At 37.7% G+C, this 16368-nt stretch overlaps 2 protein-coding genes across 2 annotated transcripts; both read right to left on the reverse strand.

The window, feature by feature from the left end:
* Positions 1-7957: 7957 nt before the first annotated feature.
* On the reverse strand, positions 7958-8497 carry LOC138907294 (secreted RxLR effector protein 161-like). Its single transcript, XM_070197888.1, has one exon. The coding sequence runs from the start codon at positions 8495-8497 to the stop codon at positions 7958-7960; it is 540 nt and encodes a 179-aa protein (XP_070053989.1).
* Positions 8498-14762: 6265 nt separating this feature from the next.
* On the reverse strand, positions 14763-15254 carry LOC138907295 (uncharacterized). Its single transcript, XM_070197889.1, has 2 exons — positions 15081-15254; positions 14763-15002 (listed from the first exon to the last, which is right to left on the reverse strand). Exons 1-2 carry the CDS (start codon positions 15252-15254, stop codon positions 14763-14765), a joined length of 414 nt encoding a protein of 137 aa, XP_070053990.1.
* Between the last annotated feature and the right edge of the window lie 1114 nt (positions 15255-16368).

Raw genomic sequence — 16368 nt, forward strand, 5'->3', positions numbered from 1 at the left:
GTGGTGACCTTAGACTTTGCAAAATTCGTTTCCACTAGAATAGTCTGATCAGATGTATCATATAATTTACATCTGGGGTTTAACGTAGATAGTAATTTAAAATAAATTCTATACGATAAACATATCAGTTCAGAACCAGGCGCATAATTATAACCATGCGTTTTCACATTTAATGTTAATGCATCAAGTATATTAACATCAGATAAAGATAATTGCAAACTGGGTTGAGTATTAAAATATACTGGGCCATAGGCGACAGTAGATTCAATAGAACCCATCAGAGACTGTCTAAAATTCAAATTTCTGGCATCTCTGAGAGCAGCCAAAAATGTTTCTGGTAACCCTTTAAGGGTTAAAGGCTTAAAAGCAATTTGAACCATACCAATATGCAAATAATTATACTGGTGTTTATAAACATCTACATCATGCTTGTTTAACAAACGAATAGTCTGTTCAGACGAATTTAAAGCTAAAGATTGCTCAGTTGTTTTAACAAGTTGTTTAGAAGAGAGTTTATCAAACCATCCATAATCATAGATTGTTCTAATAGGGACTTTAGGAATAGTCCATTTGTTTAACAAATCAAGGTTTTGAGGTATATCTACCTCTTCCAATCTAGTATTTTTCATACTAGTTTCTCCTAAATCCATATTTCAGAAACATATCTATGTCGAATATTTCATATCTATCTTATATATACCATGAAAGTGCCTAGGCTCTGATACCATTTAACAGGATCAAGTGGCGGGCGGTAATCCGCCATGCCTTCTCAATTAAATTAAAACAGAAATCACCGTTTGACCGGGAACTGGACTTGTTTCATACCTCACATCTGGCTTTTATATGCCTGGAAGGTTTCCACCAGTTAAAGATTTCTAATGTAACATATTTGAGAATTCTTAATCTAGCTAATTCAGTATCCTTATATTTAAAGACTGGCGGTAATCCGCACAATCAGTAAGGATATAAGAATTGAAATATACTTGAAATTTATATATAGTTTAATGACTGTATGAAAGGTTAAAAACCTTTACTCAAGCAAGGGGTCTGTCATAATATAATACATACTTTTATTGAGCCCATGTGTCTAGCAGTTCTAACCGTGAAAGGAGATGCCCTTTTAACTTCCTTTATCGGGCTGAGGTTCACGGCTGGCTAGATGAAGCCACTAAGGCAAAGCCAATAAGAGCAGTGTTATATCAGACTGTACCAACCATCTTGACACCAAGTCAAAACTCTATATATAAAACTCATTTATATTTTAATAGATGCGTCGCTTTCATGGTGTATATAGGAGAGAAGTTAGATATTCAACATAGATATGATGTCTCTTAGCCGGACATTGTCACGGCCAGAGAGGAGAGACTAGAAGAAAAGCTAACTAAGAAAAGACAGAAATATGTACCTTGTAGCCAAGAAGCAAGGCCCTGAAGATGAAGAACCGAAAAACTTTTATTTACTTGATCTTCTATTACAATCTACAAACTTTAAACTAACTCTTTACTTACTCTTAGAGAGAGAGAGAGAATTCTAGAGAGAGGGAGTCTCAACGTCTGCCTCTTAAAAATGAACGAATGACTTCTATAAATAGAAAAAGAAAAGGAATCTATGAACAGTAAAAGTGGGTCCCCGTAGGTCCCTGTAACAGTGTTTCTACTGTTGAAAACAGTGTATTTACTGTTGATGAACAGTGTATCTACTGTTCGAGTGGGTCCGGTGGCTTCACTATGCTGTAGGTCCGGCGGCTTCACTGTTTGAGTGGGGTCCAGCTGTTTTACTGTGCTGGTTTCTTTTCCGCTTTTTTCATTTTGCGGATGAATTCTTCTGCATCATGTAAGTCTTCTTCAGATAATATCCTTTCTGCTTCAATGGGCTGAGAATCTTCAGCAATATCATCGTTGCTTGTTTCACTTTGCATTGACGTATCTGACTTTTCATATTGATTAATGGAAGACAGTAAATTTCTTTTAACCTCTTCCAAGTAACTGTTAATCATCTCTGTTTTATCTCCTTCTTGAAAGGAGATCCTTCTGGCAATATGCCTCACTGAACTGTCATCAATTACCTCTTTCTGAGGTTTACTAGAATATTCTTGGATCTTCATCTCGATTGAATCCAAGAGCTCTTGACCATATAAGGTCTTTGTTTTGGGATCCTTCTTCATTAACTTGTCCCAAAAATTATTGTAAAAAGTCCTATATAAGCAGGGGACTTGTTCTTTAGTGAATCCGACTTCCGGATTCCATTTGTGTATCCAAGGGATAGAAAATTCCAGAAAGAAATATATTTGGTTAATTTTTTCTGGGTAGCAGATATGATCTGCGTGATATAAATCGTTAATAAAAGGAGAAATTTTTATCCATTCTTTGTATAACATGAGAAATGGATCTGGTAAAATCTTTATTGTTGGACCGTGGTATGACCACCAGTTTAGAAACCAATTAGGAACAGTTGTTGCAAATATCTTTGCACATACTTTTATAAACCAAGTATGTTTGTGTCTATCATTATTGTAGTATAATACTTTATCAAAAGCTTGGATATAATCCCAATAAGTAAAATTTATTTTATTTTTGTTAAGGCTTATCTGCCTTTCCTTCATTGTGGATATACCCCAATCTTCAACAGATATAATCTGTTTAATTATAATCTTCGAGAAGTTATAAACGTTCTCGTCTGTGCTATACCCAGAAAAGTGCTGAAAATCTGCACTTCCAGTACTGGTTAGTATCGTTTCATAGTAGGAATGGGTTTTGTATGACTCACCCGGATAATATAACCCATTTATCAAATACCTTTGGAATATCTTCCACGGTTCTTCTTTTCTCTGAATGTCAGAGTTTTCTAAGAGAAATATCATTTCTCTTTTTGGCACTTTCTCGTATGACTTGATATCATCATTGTCATCTTTAGTAATGGAAGCAAAAGTATTACTTTGCTTAACAGAAGTATCTTTCTGATTTTGAGCAGTCAAATATGCCTGCAAATGTGCGTATAACGGACTATCTTCTGGAATATCTTCCAGATGGACGGATGGTCCAATCGATGATTCTTCTCTGAGAGATATCCTCTCATTGACTAAACTCCTTCTTCCCATTTGTATAACTGGGGAGTTTGATGAGGATCCGTATGACGATCCCGAAGGTGATGACCTTCCTTTGGACTGTGGGGATGATCTTCCCCAACCTCTACCTCTTCCCCTACCCCATGGGGGTTCCATCCTGTATTATTATTATTATTATTTTAACATTATAATTTCTTTTCTCTTTTTTAATACATTATAGACTTACCTATACAACAAATAAATTTTATTTATACAATAAAAAAATTAGTTTTCTAGAATATATAATATCATAATAATAAAATAATTGAGCATAATTTTCAAAAATATATAATGTATATTATAAAATATACCTCTATTTAAATAATTAATTTTTATATTACATGCATGAAATATATATTTTTAAAACTTTTATTTTCTTTCATTCTCAAATGTGTAAAACTTCTTTTGAGTTTTTGTTGTTAATATCAAAATTATTATAACGAATAAATTGTTCTAATTAAAAGTTTTACTGATGTTTTGTACTTCAATACCACACAGGAGGGGGAGGGAGGGAGAGTGATTTGTGTGGTGTCCAATTTTTTGCATGCACAGATTATAAAAGGACCTGGTTCTTCTATGTGTTCCTTATACTACTGTTGCGGAATAAAAAATGCCGAAAGTAAAGAACACAAATATTTTTACGTGGAAAATATCTGGCTCAAAAGGTGAAAAAATCACGACCTACTACCCAGTAGGATTTTCCTCAACACTTCACTAAATCACTGAGCCAAAAATAACATTTACAAAACTCTTTGTAAACCTAAGGATTACCTCTAACCCTTTGTGGCAACCAACCTCTAATTGTTGCGACAATTTCAAGTTAACTCTAACTTGAATACAACACTCAGAGTACCTAGTACAATTGCTTCTAGATAAAGTTGAAAGGTATAACTCAAAAGCCCCACTACAATGAAACTAGAATAAAAGACAGACACTTGGAATTGGTTCTTCTATTTGGTTCATGTAGCTTCAGGTCGCACACTTGAATCACACAGAAATTACTTGCAAAATACCTTGCTATTTTGCTCTCAACTCACGTTTAACTTCAGCGTTTGTGCGTCACTGTAAAATGAGAACATCATGCAATATATAGAGTTAGTAAAATAGGAAATAACTAAAGTTCTAATGCTTTACTCTTCCTTGGTGGGAGAGTTCTAGTTATTTTTAACTTCTAACTCCTCTCTTATCTAGGATAGAGTTCTCTTCGAGTAAGGAGTCCTTCTTCTTATCACTTATGCAACCTTTTCGTTCAGGAGATATCAGATATAACCACTTAAGCTTATCTCCTTCACGTGCATGCCTTGTGCTTGAATTTATCCGTGTTTATATACACTGTGTATGGACCTGGTTCATACTTGAGTTCCTTTGTCAATCGTCAAAACAAACTTCACTTAGGCCAACAAATTCCTCCTTTTTAATGATGACAAACTCTGCGCTTTTCATAAGCATAAGCCATATTTCAACTCAGCTCAACATCAACACAATGTTAGAACACTTTTCATTTTAAAGTCACGAATCATCAAGGACCAGGTTCATTAGGTTATAAACATCACACTCCAAGTAAAAAGCACAAGATATCTTCCCCCTTTTGGCATCATCAAAAAGTTGCATTAGAATGTTAGATAACCAGATTTTAATAGATATTACTCATGGCCACTAGGGCTACTTCAAATGAAATCATGAAGTCAAGCATCATATATCAATCTAATGATATTAGTTATCTAAGAAGCATCAACAAACAGCTAGAGTACAAAAACAATTGATTAACATTGATACTAGTCATCCACAAAGCATAAAGAAAGATAAAGATACTGAATCATGAGCAAAAAGAGGAAAAAGAAATCCTATCCGGGTCACTAGTTTGTCTAACTAGGCTAGGAAGGTTTCAAGGCTGGGAAGGACCAGGTTCTTGGTTTCTGGCCTGAAGTAGCTTCAGCATATCATGAAGAATGCCATCATTCTTTTCCTTCTCCTTTGCAAGCTCAGCTCTGAGAGCATCCCTCTCAGTTTCTACTTCAGCCAGCCTCTTCTTCAGCCTCTCAATCTCTGCATCCTTAGCCCCATTCTCCTCCACCAAAGCTCGCACTTTACTGTTCACAGGTACCTTCTTGGATGAACTAGGTTCTTTGGGAGTAGTGTGGACTTCATAGTCACATGCAGTCAAAGTGTTTTCCCCAAAGTGGTCCTTGTTATTACCCGCTTTCCATTTCTTTAGGGGTACCTTGAAGTGAGCAAGTACAACAGTGAGAATGAAACCATAGGGTATGGCATGAGTTTTGGTTCCAGTTATAACCCTATCAAGAAACTGGATGATAAACCCAGGCCAATTGATTTGCCTCCCACTGTCCAGACATTCCATAAGGACCAGGTCCATGAATGTGGCAATGTGCCTTCTTTCCTGCCCGGGCAGTATAACCTTGTTAACAAATTCAAACAACATTTTATGGGGTGGCTTCATCTCATTTTTGTATACAGCCTTGGGCTGAAGCTCTTCTTCATTGTCACCAAACTTCCTTGTAATGGCAAGTGAGGTGGGGAGGTTTTCTACGCTTGGCCATTTTAACTTTTTGTAATCATTGTACCCTTCAACAGGTACTCCTAGGATTTCTCCCAATTCCTCGTCATCAAAGCTCACAGTCACCCCCTTTACCACACTGGTGACTCTGCCTTTTTTTTTATCTCACAATTTACCATGAACTCCACAATCTCAGTTCTGCCAAGCTTTCCATCCATCTGAAGGACCATGTTCTTCCAACCTTGCATTTGTAGTTTTTCCAGCAGCATCATCATACCTTCCTCCTCTAAGAAAAATTAGGCCCTCCCTCTAGAACCCTCTCTCTCACTCTAGAAACATCAGAAATGAGCTTCAAAATCGAGGAGTCTACCCTTCAAGATGGTTCTTTTCCCAAACTTAACCATCTTGTTCTGCTCTTCATCAGATTTCTCTTCTTCTTCTTCACTTACTTCTTCCTCCACTACTTTCACTTTTCTAGACTTCATGGCAGACCTGATTCATTTTGCTAATGTAGAAGGCTCTGTAGACTTTGTCTTCAAAGGAGACATCTTTTTGGAAGTCTTTATTTTCTTTGCCTTTGGAGTCATAACCTCTACCTCTTCTGCCTCCTCTTCATCATGAAGGACCAGGTCCATCTCCTCAATTTTAACTGCCTCAACAGGCTCACTCACTTTCTTCTTTCCCTTTGTAGCAACTTTTCTTTTACTTTCTTTTAAGGCCTTCTCAAGTTCAGCCTCACTCTACTTCTTCTGACTCCTTGTAGCTCTTCCTATTATGGGATGGGTCTCTACAGGGATAGACGAGGCAACCTTTCTCTTCTTGTTTACCCTAGCAGTTCTAGGAATTTTAACTCCTCAACTCTTCTTCCTTTTTGGATTATAGCTGTCAGACACGTGTTTCAGTAGGTGTTCAAAGGGTTCCTGTACTGATGGAACAGGTTCTTGAACATTCTTTCCCAACCTAACCAACCCCTCAGCAACTTTTCCAGACCCACTACCCCCTTTTCTCTCAAACTTTCTTCCCCTCCAGCAGATTCCTCACTCTATACTATCATAGCTCATGTTTCTTCAGTTAAACCAATAGGAGTGGGTGGAGATTCAGCCACTCCTTTTCCTATTCCCCTCACATCACCTTGAGAACCCTCACTCTCTTTTTCTTTTTTCTTTTTTTTTTTATTTTTACCGTCCAGTTTTCCAGACTCAGTTGTTTCAACCCCAGCCATAGTTCCTACCAAAACAAACCTATTTTCCATATTTTCAGCAACCTCAAAGATTGTCTCAGATGTAATTTTTGGACCAGAAGTTACATGTTGTGTTTCAGATGAAACAATTTCTTCTCCCTCAGTTGCAGATTTGAAGGAATCTTCAGAATTTTGGGGTTCATCTTCCTGACTTGCCCTCAGTTGCTCATTGATTTTGTTGATTTGTTCTCCTCCAGTGACTACTTTGCGAGCAAGCATCTTGAATATTCCTTTCTTAAGGATATGTGTGGTTGAGGGTGTGGGTATGGATTTTTTGGGTGGTGATGAGAAATTTTCAGAGATGTTAGCCATTGATGGTTAGAGGATGAGTATGTGTGTGTTTAGAAGATGAGAGAAGATAGAGAAAATTATTTGGTGGCTAAAAATTTAGAAGTGAAGAAACAGCTAAGGCCAAATCAATATAAAGAGGGAGAATTTAATTGGGTAACGACAGATTTTTCATAAGCTCAGAAGACTAATCAAACTGGGAGTCAGTTTAAAAAGACGTTGAGGACTCTCCCTAGAATCTAGGCACTTATTACGTTTTGGGACTCTCTTTGGGTGAAACTAGTTCATTTCGTAACGGATAAGCTTAAAGAGGTTAAGATTGAATGGGACTCTCCTTTTGATCATGATCCAAATATAATTATTTCAAAATATGTAGAGTGGAGAGTACATATTATGTAATCTTGATTAACCAGGTTCTTCACTGAGAAATCTCTTGTGCAAGTATGAATTTTCCAAGAAAATAAAGATAATATTATTAGAGATTAATGAGATATTTTAGCACATGGCACTAGAGTATACTAGTGAAAGTATGAGACTAAGCAAAATCTAATCTAATTATGTACAAGATTCACAAATTTTCTAGCCAATTTTTGAGTTAGAACTGGTTCCTTTTAGGTGATCTTAATCATCCCTAATTCTAACTTGTTCCTTTCAAAGTGATCTCTACTTAGAGCTTTTGTGAAGATGTCAGTTATTTGCTTGTTAGTAGCACAAAATTCCACAATAATCAAACCCTTTTCATAGTTGTCCCTCAAAAAGTGGTGCCTAACATCTATGTGCTTAGTTCTTTTATGATGAACCGGGTTCTTGGTCATACTAATTGCACCAGTGTTATGGGGATACAACCTACATCAATTCCAAAGTCCATTAATTGCTGTTTGATCCACAATAATTGAGCACAACATGAGGCAACAACAACACACTTAGCTTCAACAGTAGATAAGGCCACAAAATTTTGCTTTTTGGTGGCACAAGACACAAGACATGAGCCGAAAAAATATGCCATACCTGAGGTGATTTTTCTATCCACAAAAAAACCTACATAATCAGCATCATTATATTCCACTAAGTTAAAATTACTACCTTTTGGATACCATAAGCAAGGGTCAATGGTGCCTTTTAGGTATATCAAGATCCTTTTGACAGCAGTCAAGTGAGACTCCTTTGGATTTGTCTGAAATCTAGCACAAAGGCCTACACTGAAAACAATATCAGGTCTGCTAGCAGTGAGATATAACAAAGAGCCAATCATTCCCCTATACAACTTCTGATAAACAGATGAACTAGGTTCATCTACATCCAATTTTGTGGTTGTTGCTATATGAGTGTCAATTTCTTTGGAATCTTCCATTTTAAACCTTTTAAGCAACTCTTTTACATACATATGCTGATGGATCATAGTTCCATTTGAATTTTGTTTAATTTATAAGCCTAAAAAGAAATTAAGCTCACTCATCATACTCATTTCAAATTCACTCCCCATTAGTTTAGCAAATTCTTTACTTAACTTATCAGTAGTTGCTTCAAAGATTATATCATCAACATATATCTGAACTACCAAGATATCTTTACCTTTTTCTTTCAAGAATAAAGTATTGTCAATTTTACCTCTCTTGTAGCCATGCTCAAGCAAGAATTATGATAATCTTTCATACCATGCTCTTGGAGCCTTCTTAAGCCCATAAAGTGCCTTGTCAAGCTTGTACATATGATCAGGACATTCCTTTCTTTCAAAGCCCGGAGGTTGCTTGACAAATACTTCCTCCTTTAGATAGCCATTGAGGAAGGCACTCTTGATATCCATATGATGGAGAGTGAATTCCATGTAAGCAGCAAAGGCTATAAGGAGTCTAATTGCTTCCAATCTTGTAACTGGAGCAAAAGTCTCATCATAGTCTGTAATGACCCGATGGGTCATTTTGCTTTTTAGATCCCCGTTCCCCTAAATAAGACTCTCCATACATGCTTTTACTATTTTATGACCTGCAAGGATGGTTAGTTCGGGTTTGGAAGTGTTCAGGTTGAAATCAGAACACTTAGTTCCTTAATATTAACTTGAAAAGGTTAAGCTTGACTTGGGTCAACATTTCTAGTAAACGACCACAGAACCGGGATTTAACAGTTCCAATAGATTTGTATGATGATTTTGGACTTGGGCGTATGTTCAGATATGGTTTTGGATGACCTGGGAGCGTTTCGGCAAATAACGTGGAAAGTTGGCGCATTGAAGGTTTTAAAGTTCTTTAAATTTGAGTTGGAGTAGGTTTTGGAGTTATCGAGATCCGTTTGGAATTCCGAGCCTGGAAATAGCTCTGTATGGTGATTTAATACTTGCACGCAAAATTTGGTATCATTCCGAGTAGATTAAGTATGATTTGGTGCGTTCGGAGTAAGTTTGAAGAACTTGAAGTTCATAAGTTGATTCCATTTGGTTTTGGGTTGTGATTCTCAGTTTTAATGTTGTTTTCCACATTTTTAGGGTGCGAGCGAGTTTGTTTTATGTTCACAAACTTATTGGTATATTTGGTCGAGGCCTCGGGGACCTCATATAGGATTCGGGGGGTCGACAAAGCTTGTTTGCTCTTTGGAGAAGAGCTGTTGGTGCCTGTCATCTAGTGCGTTCGCACCTGCGGTGGAATGGCCGCAAAAGCAAACTCGCTTCTGTGATGAATGGGTCCGCAGATGTGGAGAGAGGCAGCCTGACCATGGTAGCAGGTGCGCGAGGCGAGCCACAGAAGCGGGCTCGCAGATGCGGGACTTGGACGCAGGTGTGAGAGGTTATGGGTCGTGCGTGTTCCGCAGGTGCGAACAATTGACTACAGAAGCGGTTCCGCAGAAGCGGAGATCCTTCCGCAAGTGTGGAAAAACCACTAGGCAGAAGGGGTCCATTTAAGTCAAGACTTAGGCTCATTTCTTCATTGCTCTCACTTGTTGGTCGAATATAGTGAGAGCTCTTTGAAGAGAGATTTTCACCTAGCATTTTTAGGTAAGTGATTTCTATGCAATATGAGTTTAAAACATAGATTATGGGTAGATTTTAACATGTAAAATTGTGAAAATTATAGGTTTAGTTGGAAAATCTAGGTTTTGGATAAAAATGGGATTTAGCCACGAAAATGGTTATGGAATTGGGTAAAAATTATATATTTGATTTCATGAGGTTATGGGTAACATTTATCTTCAAAAATTTTCGGAATCCGGGCACGTGGGCCTAGGGGCGAATTTTAGGAATCTTCCAATTTGGGTTGGGTAATTACTCTATTAGTTAAATTTTGAACTTTTGAACATGTATTAATTAATTTGCATAACATTTGGCTAGTTTCGGATTGTTCGGCACCGAGTTGAGTCTTTAGAGCGAATTGTGGGCCGGAAAGTGAGCTTTGAGACGAGGTGACGAGAGTCCGTGCATAGCTACTAATTATGCTTATGTCCGGATAGTTTAGGACCGAAATCATGAAATATTTATAATGTTTGCACCCTACTTGTTAATTAAAGTGCCTAAATTATATTGGAACTTGATAGAGAAATTGTAAAAGACCGAATTTCACTTACTTGAGTTTTGGCGGGTTACTTGACCGTTAATAGAAATTATGCTTCTTTGTGTATTAGCCTTGTAATAGCTTTTAAATCAGATGTTCATAAAATATCCTCTCTTCTTGTGGAGCGGGCCGAACGCCTCGGCAGTAGAATAGATGCATCTATGGTTCGTGCCGCTCGACCATTGGCATTGTACACATTATTCTGGATCGGTTCGTACGACCTCGGCATAAATCGTGCGTGATAATACTCGAAGCTTAATTATACTTGATATTATTTTATGGCTTGAGCGGTTATAATTATTTAACGACAAAAATTGACTTGGAATTTATTATTAGTGAAAGAATTATTACTCACTGCTTGTTATTGAGTTATATTTATTATTTACATAACCCATGCTTATTTAGAATTCCTGTATTTTATTGTTAGCCCATAGTAAGTATCGATGTCGACCCCTCATCACAACTACTTCAAGATTAGACTAGATACTTACTGGGTACATGCTGGTTATGCACTCACGCTACACTTTTGCACTAATCGTGCAGGATATGAGATAGGTGCATCTGGCAGTCATATCGACGCGCACCCCCGTTACCCCGAGGCCTAGTGGTGAGCTGCTTCCTGGAGTTTTGTATATTCTACTAGTTCCTCATACACTTGTGACACCAGGTCTTAGCACAGATACTAGTAGACTTTATAGTTTTGGAGTACTTATGTCACTATATTTGCCCACTCAGTTGCCTTCATTTTATTTTATTAAATTTTCTACTCCTTAATCTCTTAATAAATGAAATTTAATTACTTGGAAACTTAATAAAAGAGTAACCGCATGGTTAGTTCATTATTGGCTTGCCTAGCAGCGACGTTGGGCGCCATCACGGCCTATAGAAAAAATTGGGTCGTGACATAGTCTATGCTCTCCTCTTGACTATATCCTTGAACCACCAATCTTGCCTTGTTCCTTGTAACTGTTCCATCTTCGTCAAGTTTGTTTCAGAAGATCCATTTTGTGCCAATTACTGATCTGTCCTTGGGTCTTGGTACTAGATATCAAACTTGACTTCTTTCAAATTGGTTGAGTTCATCTTGCATTGCATTCACCCAGTTTGCATCCTGAAAAGCCTCAACAATATTTTTAGGTTCAATAAGAGATAAAAAAGCATCAAAAGCATAAAGATTCTTCAAAGAAGATATGGTTTTGATTATAGAGGTTGGATCAGTAATTAAGTTCTCAATAGGATGAGAACTTTGATACTTGTAAGGTTTTACAACCAGCTGGTTTCCCCGAGATGTTCCTTCAATGTTTTGTTGCTAAGGAACAGGTTCATAGATAGGTTCCCTCGAGGTTTGAGGATCAGTTCCTCTTTGTTCAGCTCCCCTGTCAAGTTGCCCTGGGTGGAAGGACCTGTTCCATCACCTGTTCCTTCCTCTGGTGCAACTTCAGTATGGGCAGTGGTTTTATTTGAGTTTCTTACCAGCTCAATTGCTTCATTATCATGTTCCTGAAGAATGTTAGTTTGGTCAAAAACCACATGTACACCTTCTTCTACACACATAGTTCTTTTGTTATAAATCTTATAAGCTTTACTATGTGACTAATATCCCAAGAATACTCCCTCAACACTTCTGGGATCAAACTTACCTAGGGAGTCTTTACCAATATTGTGCACTAAGCACTTGCATCCAAATGCCCTAAGATGGGATATATTTGTCTTTATCCCTTTAAGTAACTCATAGGGAGTCTTCTCAACAAGAGGTCTAGTCATGAACCTATTTATGATGTAGTATGCAGTGTTCACAGCTTCTGCCCAGAAGCTATGGGGCAGCGTACTAGAAAGAAGCATAGTCCTGGCCATTTCTTCCAATGTCCTATTCTTTCTTTCAACTACTCAATTTTGTTGTATAGTATCAGGAGAAGAAAAATTATGATTTATGCCATGCTCATCACAAAGTTCAGCAAATTTAGCATTCTCAAATTCAGTACCATGATCAGACCTAATTGATGCAAGTTGATTACCTAGTTGTTTATGAGTTTTTCTAACAAAAGAAGTGAACATGTAAAATGCTTTATCTTTAGACGTTAAAAACACTGTCCAAGTAAACCTAGAGTAATCATCAACAAGCACCATAACATATTTCTTACCACCTCTGCTCAATGTTCTCATTGGTCCACAAAGATCCATATGGACCAGTTCCATCGTCCTAGTGGTGCTTACCATTTTCGCGCTTTTGAAAGAGGATCTTACCGCTTCCCTCTTGCACAAGCCTCACAAACTTTATCTTCCTTGAACTTAAAGTCCTTGGAGACTAGTTTGTTGAGTTGACTTAGACTGGCATGTCCAAGTCTCTTGTGCCAAATGAGGGGATCATTATCCAACACATTTAAGCAAGTGAGTTTATTATCTGAAAGTGTGGATAGATCCACAACATATATGTTGTTCACTCTTTTTCCCTGCAAAACTATCTTGTCAGTGGTAAGATTAATCACAAAGCATTTTGTAGAGGTGAATGCTACCATGTTACCTCTACCACATAGTTGTGATACATTTATTAGACTGTACTTCAGTCCATCTATCAAGTAGATATTCTCAATAGAGTGAGAATCAGTCTTACCTACCTTTTCAACCCCAATAATTTCACCTTTCTTCCCATTCCCAAATGAGACATCACCTCCTTTAAGGTCCTCAAGTGAAAGGAACCGGTTCTTGCTTCCTGTCATATGCTTTAAGCAGCCGCTATCTATGTACCATATTTGGATGATTCCCTTCACTTGGACCTGCAAAAGGAAATCATGGGTTAGACTTAGGAACCCAAACTAGTTTGGGTCCCTTTCTATAGGCAAAAGGGTGAATCAAATTCTTTTTAGCCCAACTTGGCAGCCTATTTTTCCCTTGAACAAAATGTTTGTTCTTTTGACTTTCCTTCTCTTTTATAGTGCATTCACTTTTTATAGTGACCAGTGTTACCACAATGTGTGCAAATCTTGTTCTCAGGAAGTGTAAGATACTTGCTTTTGGGATCCCACTTAGGTTCAGGGTTCCCAAAGACAAGTCCTCTTCTGTTGCTACTTTGGTGTTCTTGTAGCCATGAAAGTGCATCAGAGGACCTATTCCATTTACAAGTTCTATCTAGCTCATGCTTGACCTTCCTTAGATCCTCTTTAAGAGTTCTTACATGTTCATCTTTCTTGTACAACTCATCTTTCATTTTTCCTACATTTCCTTCTAAAGTGAGTTGTGTGTGATTAATTGTCTTTTTGCATGTTCCTAGTTTCAATTTTAGATTCTCAGATCTAAGCTCTAGGACAGTTGAGTCAAGTGCATGAACCTAGTTCTTCAACACAATATTTTTGCTTATAGTTTCACTAACCCTAAGTTCCAGGTTTTTGTACTTAGCCTTCAAATCACACATTCTTTAGACAGCTGTTCCTTTTCGTTATTTACATCCTCAGATTCATCAATTAGCTCTAGTAGTAACTTAGATAACCTTTCTTTAGATAAAAATTTAATATTGTCTTTGAGATGAAGGACACTTACCTCAGTTTCTTCATCAGATTCTCCAATGGCCATAAGTGCTTGTTCATCCTCATCATCATCATCTGAGCTTTCATCTAAGCTTTCTCCCCAAGCAGCGACCATAGCCTTGGTTAATCCTTTGTTGTTGCTTTTCTTGGGTTGAACCTGTTCCTTCTTCCTGTTCCTTCGTTAAGCTATTTCCTTCTTCCTGTTCCTTCGTTAAGCTATTTCCTTCTTCCATTCGATTTTTCACAAAGGACAGTTTTTGATGTGATGATCCGGCTTTCCACACATGTAGCAGCCATCATTGGTTTTCTTCTCCGAAGCTTTTGCCTTGCTGTAGCTTCCACTTCTTGAAGAACCCTTTCCTCTACTTAGGTACTTCTTGAAGTCTTTGGTGATCATAGGCATTTCATCATCTTCATGATTAGAACCTTCAGTGATTCTGAGTGCCAAGCTTCATTCCTTCTTAGGTACATCCATCTTCATAGTTTGTCTCCTAAGTTCATAGGCCGTGAGATTTTCAATCAATTCATCTAGTGGGAGAGCAGCAATGTTCTTTGATTATTGGATGGAAGTGATCTTGCTTTCCCAAGTGATTGGCAATACCCTAGTAAGTATCTTCTCAACCCTCTTTTCTTCAGGAATAATCCTTCCAAGAGATTTTAGTTCATTTGTCAGTGTAGTGAACCTTGTGTACATCTCTTGATTAGTCTCTCCATCCTTCATAGCAAAGTTCTCATACTGAGAGTACATTAGAGTTCCTCTAGATCTCTTTACTTGACTAGTTCCTTCATGAGCCACCTGTAGTGTGTCCCAAGTTTGCTTAGCAGTTGCACATCCTTAGATTATGTTGTACTCATCTAGACTAAGCCCACAAACAAGCCATTTCTTGGCTTTAATATTCTTCTCCCATTTCTTCAAGCCCTCGGCAGTGCAATCCGCTCTTGTCTTTGGAACATCTACTCCTTTAGCATTTTTCTTCAATGTAGCCAATGGACCATCAGTGACAATGTCCCATAGCTCATAATCCTCTCCTTGAATGTGATCTCGCATTCTATTCTTCCACCAAGAGTAGTACTAGCCATTAAAGAGTGGTGGCCTAGCAGTGGATTGTCCTTTCCAGTTTTCAGGTGGTGCACTCATCTTGATCTTCTCCTAAGGTGTTAGCCTCTTCAAGGATAACCCGCTCTGATACCAAATGTTATTTTGTACTTCAATACCACACGGGGGGGGGGGGGGGAGGGGGGGGTGATTTGTGTGGTGTATAATTTTTCGCGTGCACAGATTATAGAAGAACCTGGTTCTTATATGTGTTCCTTATACTACTATTACGGAATAATAAATGCGGAAAGTAAAGAACACAAGTATTTTTACGTTGAAAACACCTGGCTCAAAAGGTGAAAAAACCACGACCTACTACCCAGTAGGATTTTTTCCAATACTTCACTAAATCACTGAGCCAAAAACAGCATTTACAAAACTCTTTATAAACCTAAGGATTACCTATAACCCTTTGTGGCAACCAACCTCTAGCTGTTGCGACAACTTCATGTTAACTCTAACTTGAATACAACACTTAGAGTACCTTGTACAATTGCTTCTAGATAAAGCTGAAAGGTACAACTCAAAAGCCCTACTACAATGAAACTAGAATAAAAGACAGACACTTAGAACTGGTTCTTCTATCTGGTTCATGTAGCTTCAGGTTCACACACTTGAATCACACAGGAATTGCTTGCAAAATGCCTTGCTATTTTGCTCTCAAGTCACGTTTAACTTCAGCGTTTGTGCGTCACTATAAAATGAGAATATCCTGCAATATATAGAATTAGTAGAATAGGAAATAACTAGAGTTCTAATGCTTTACTCTTCCTTGGTGGATAAGTTCTAGTTATGTTCAACTTCTAACTCCTCCCTTATCTAGGATAGAGTTCTCTTCGAGTAAGGAGTTCTTCTCCTTATCACTTATGCAACCTTTTCATTCAGGAGATATCAGATATAACCACTTAAGCTTATCTCCTTCACGTACATGCCTTGTGCTTGAATCTTCCTGTGTCTATGTACACTGTGTATGGACCTGGTTCATACTTGAGTTCCTTTGTCAATCATCAAAACAAACTACACTTAGGCCAATACTTACTATGCTCAATATTTTATTATTCCAACA

The sequence above is a fragment of the Nicotiana tomentosiformis genome, chromosome 3, assembly GCF_000390325.3.
Source record: "Nicotiana tomentosiformis chromosome 3, ASM39032v3, whole genome shotgun sequence".
NCBI lineage: Eukaryota > Viridiplantae > Streptophyta > Magnoliopsida > Solanales > Solanaceae > Nicotiana > Nicotiana tomentosiformis.

Coding starts and splice junctions, on each gene's coding strand:
- LOC138907295 (XM_070197889.1), bottom strand. CDS start 15,254: ATGCGAGATCACATTCAAGGAGAGGATTATGAGCTATGGGACATTGTC. Junction 15,003..15,080: donor TTAAAGCCAAGAAATGGCTT/GTTTGTGGGCTT, acceptor GACACACTACAG/GTGGCTCATGAAGGAACTAG.
- LOC138907294 (XM_070197888.1), bottom strand. CDS start 8,497: ATGGAAGATTCCAAAGAAATTGACACTCATATAGCAACAACCACAAAA.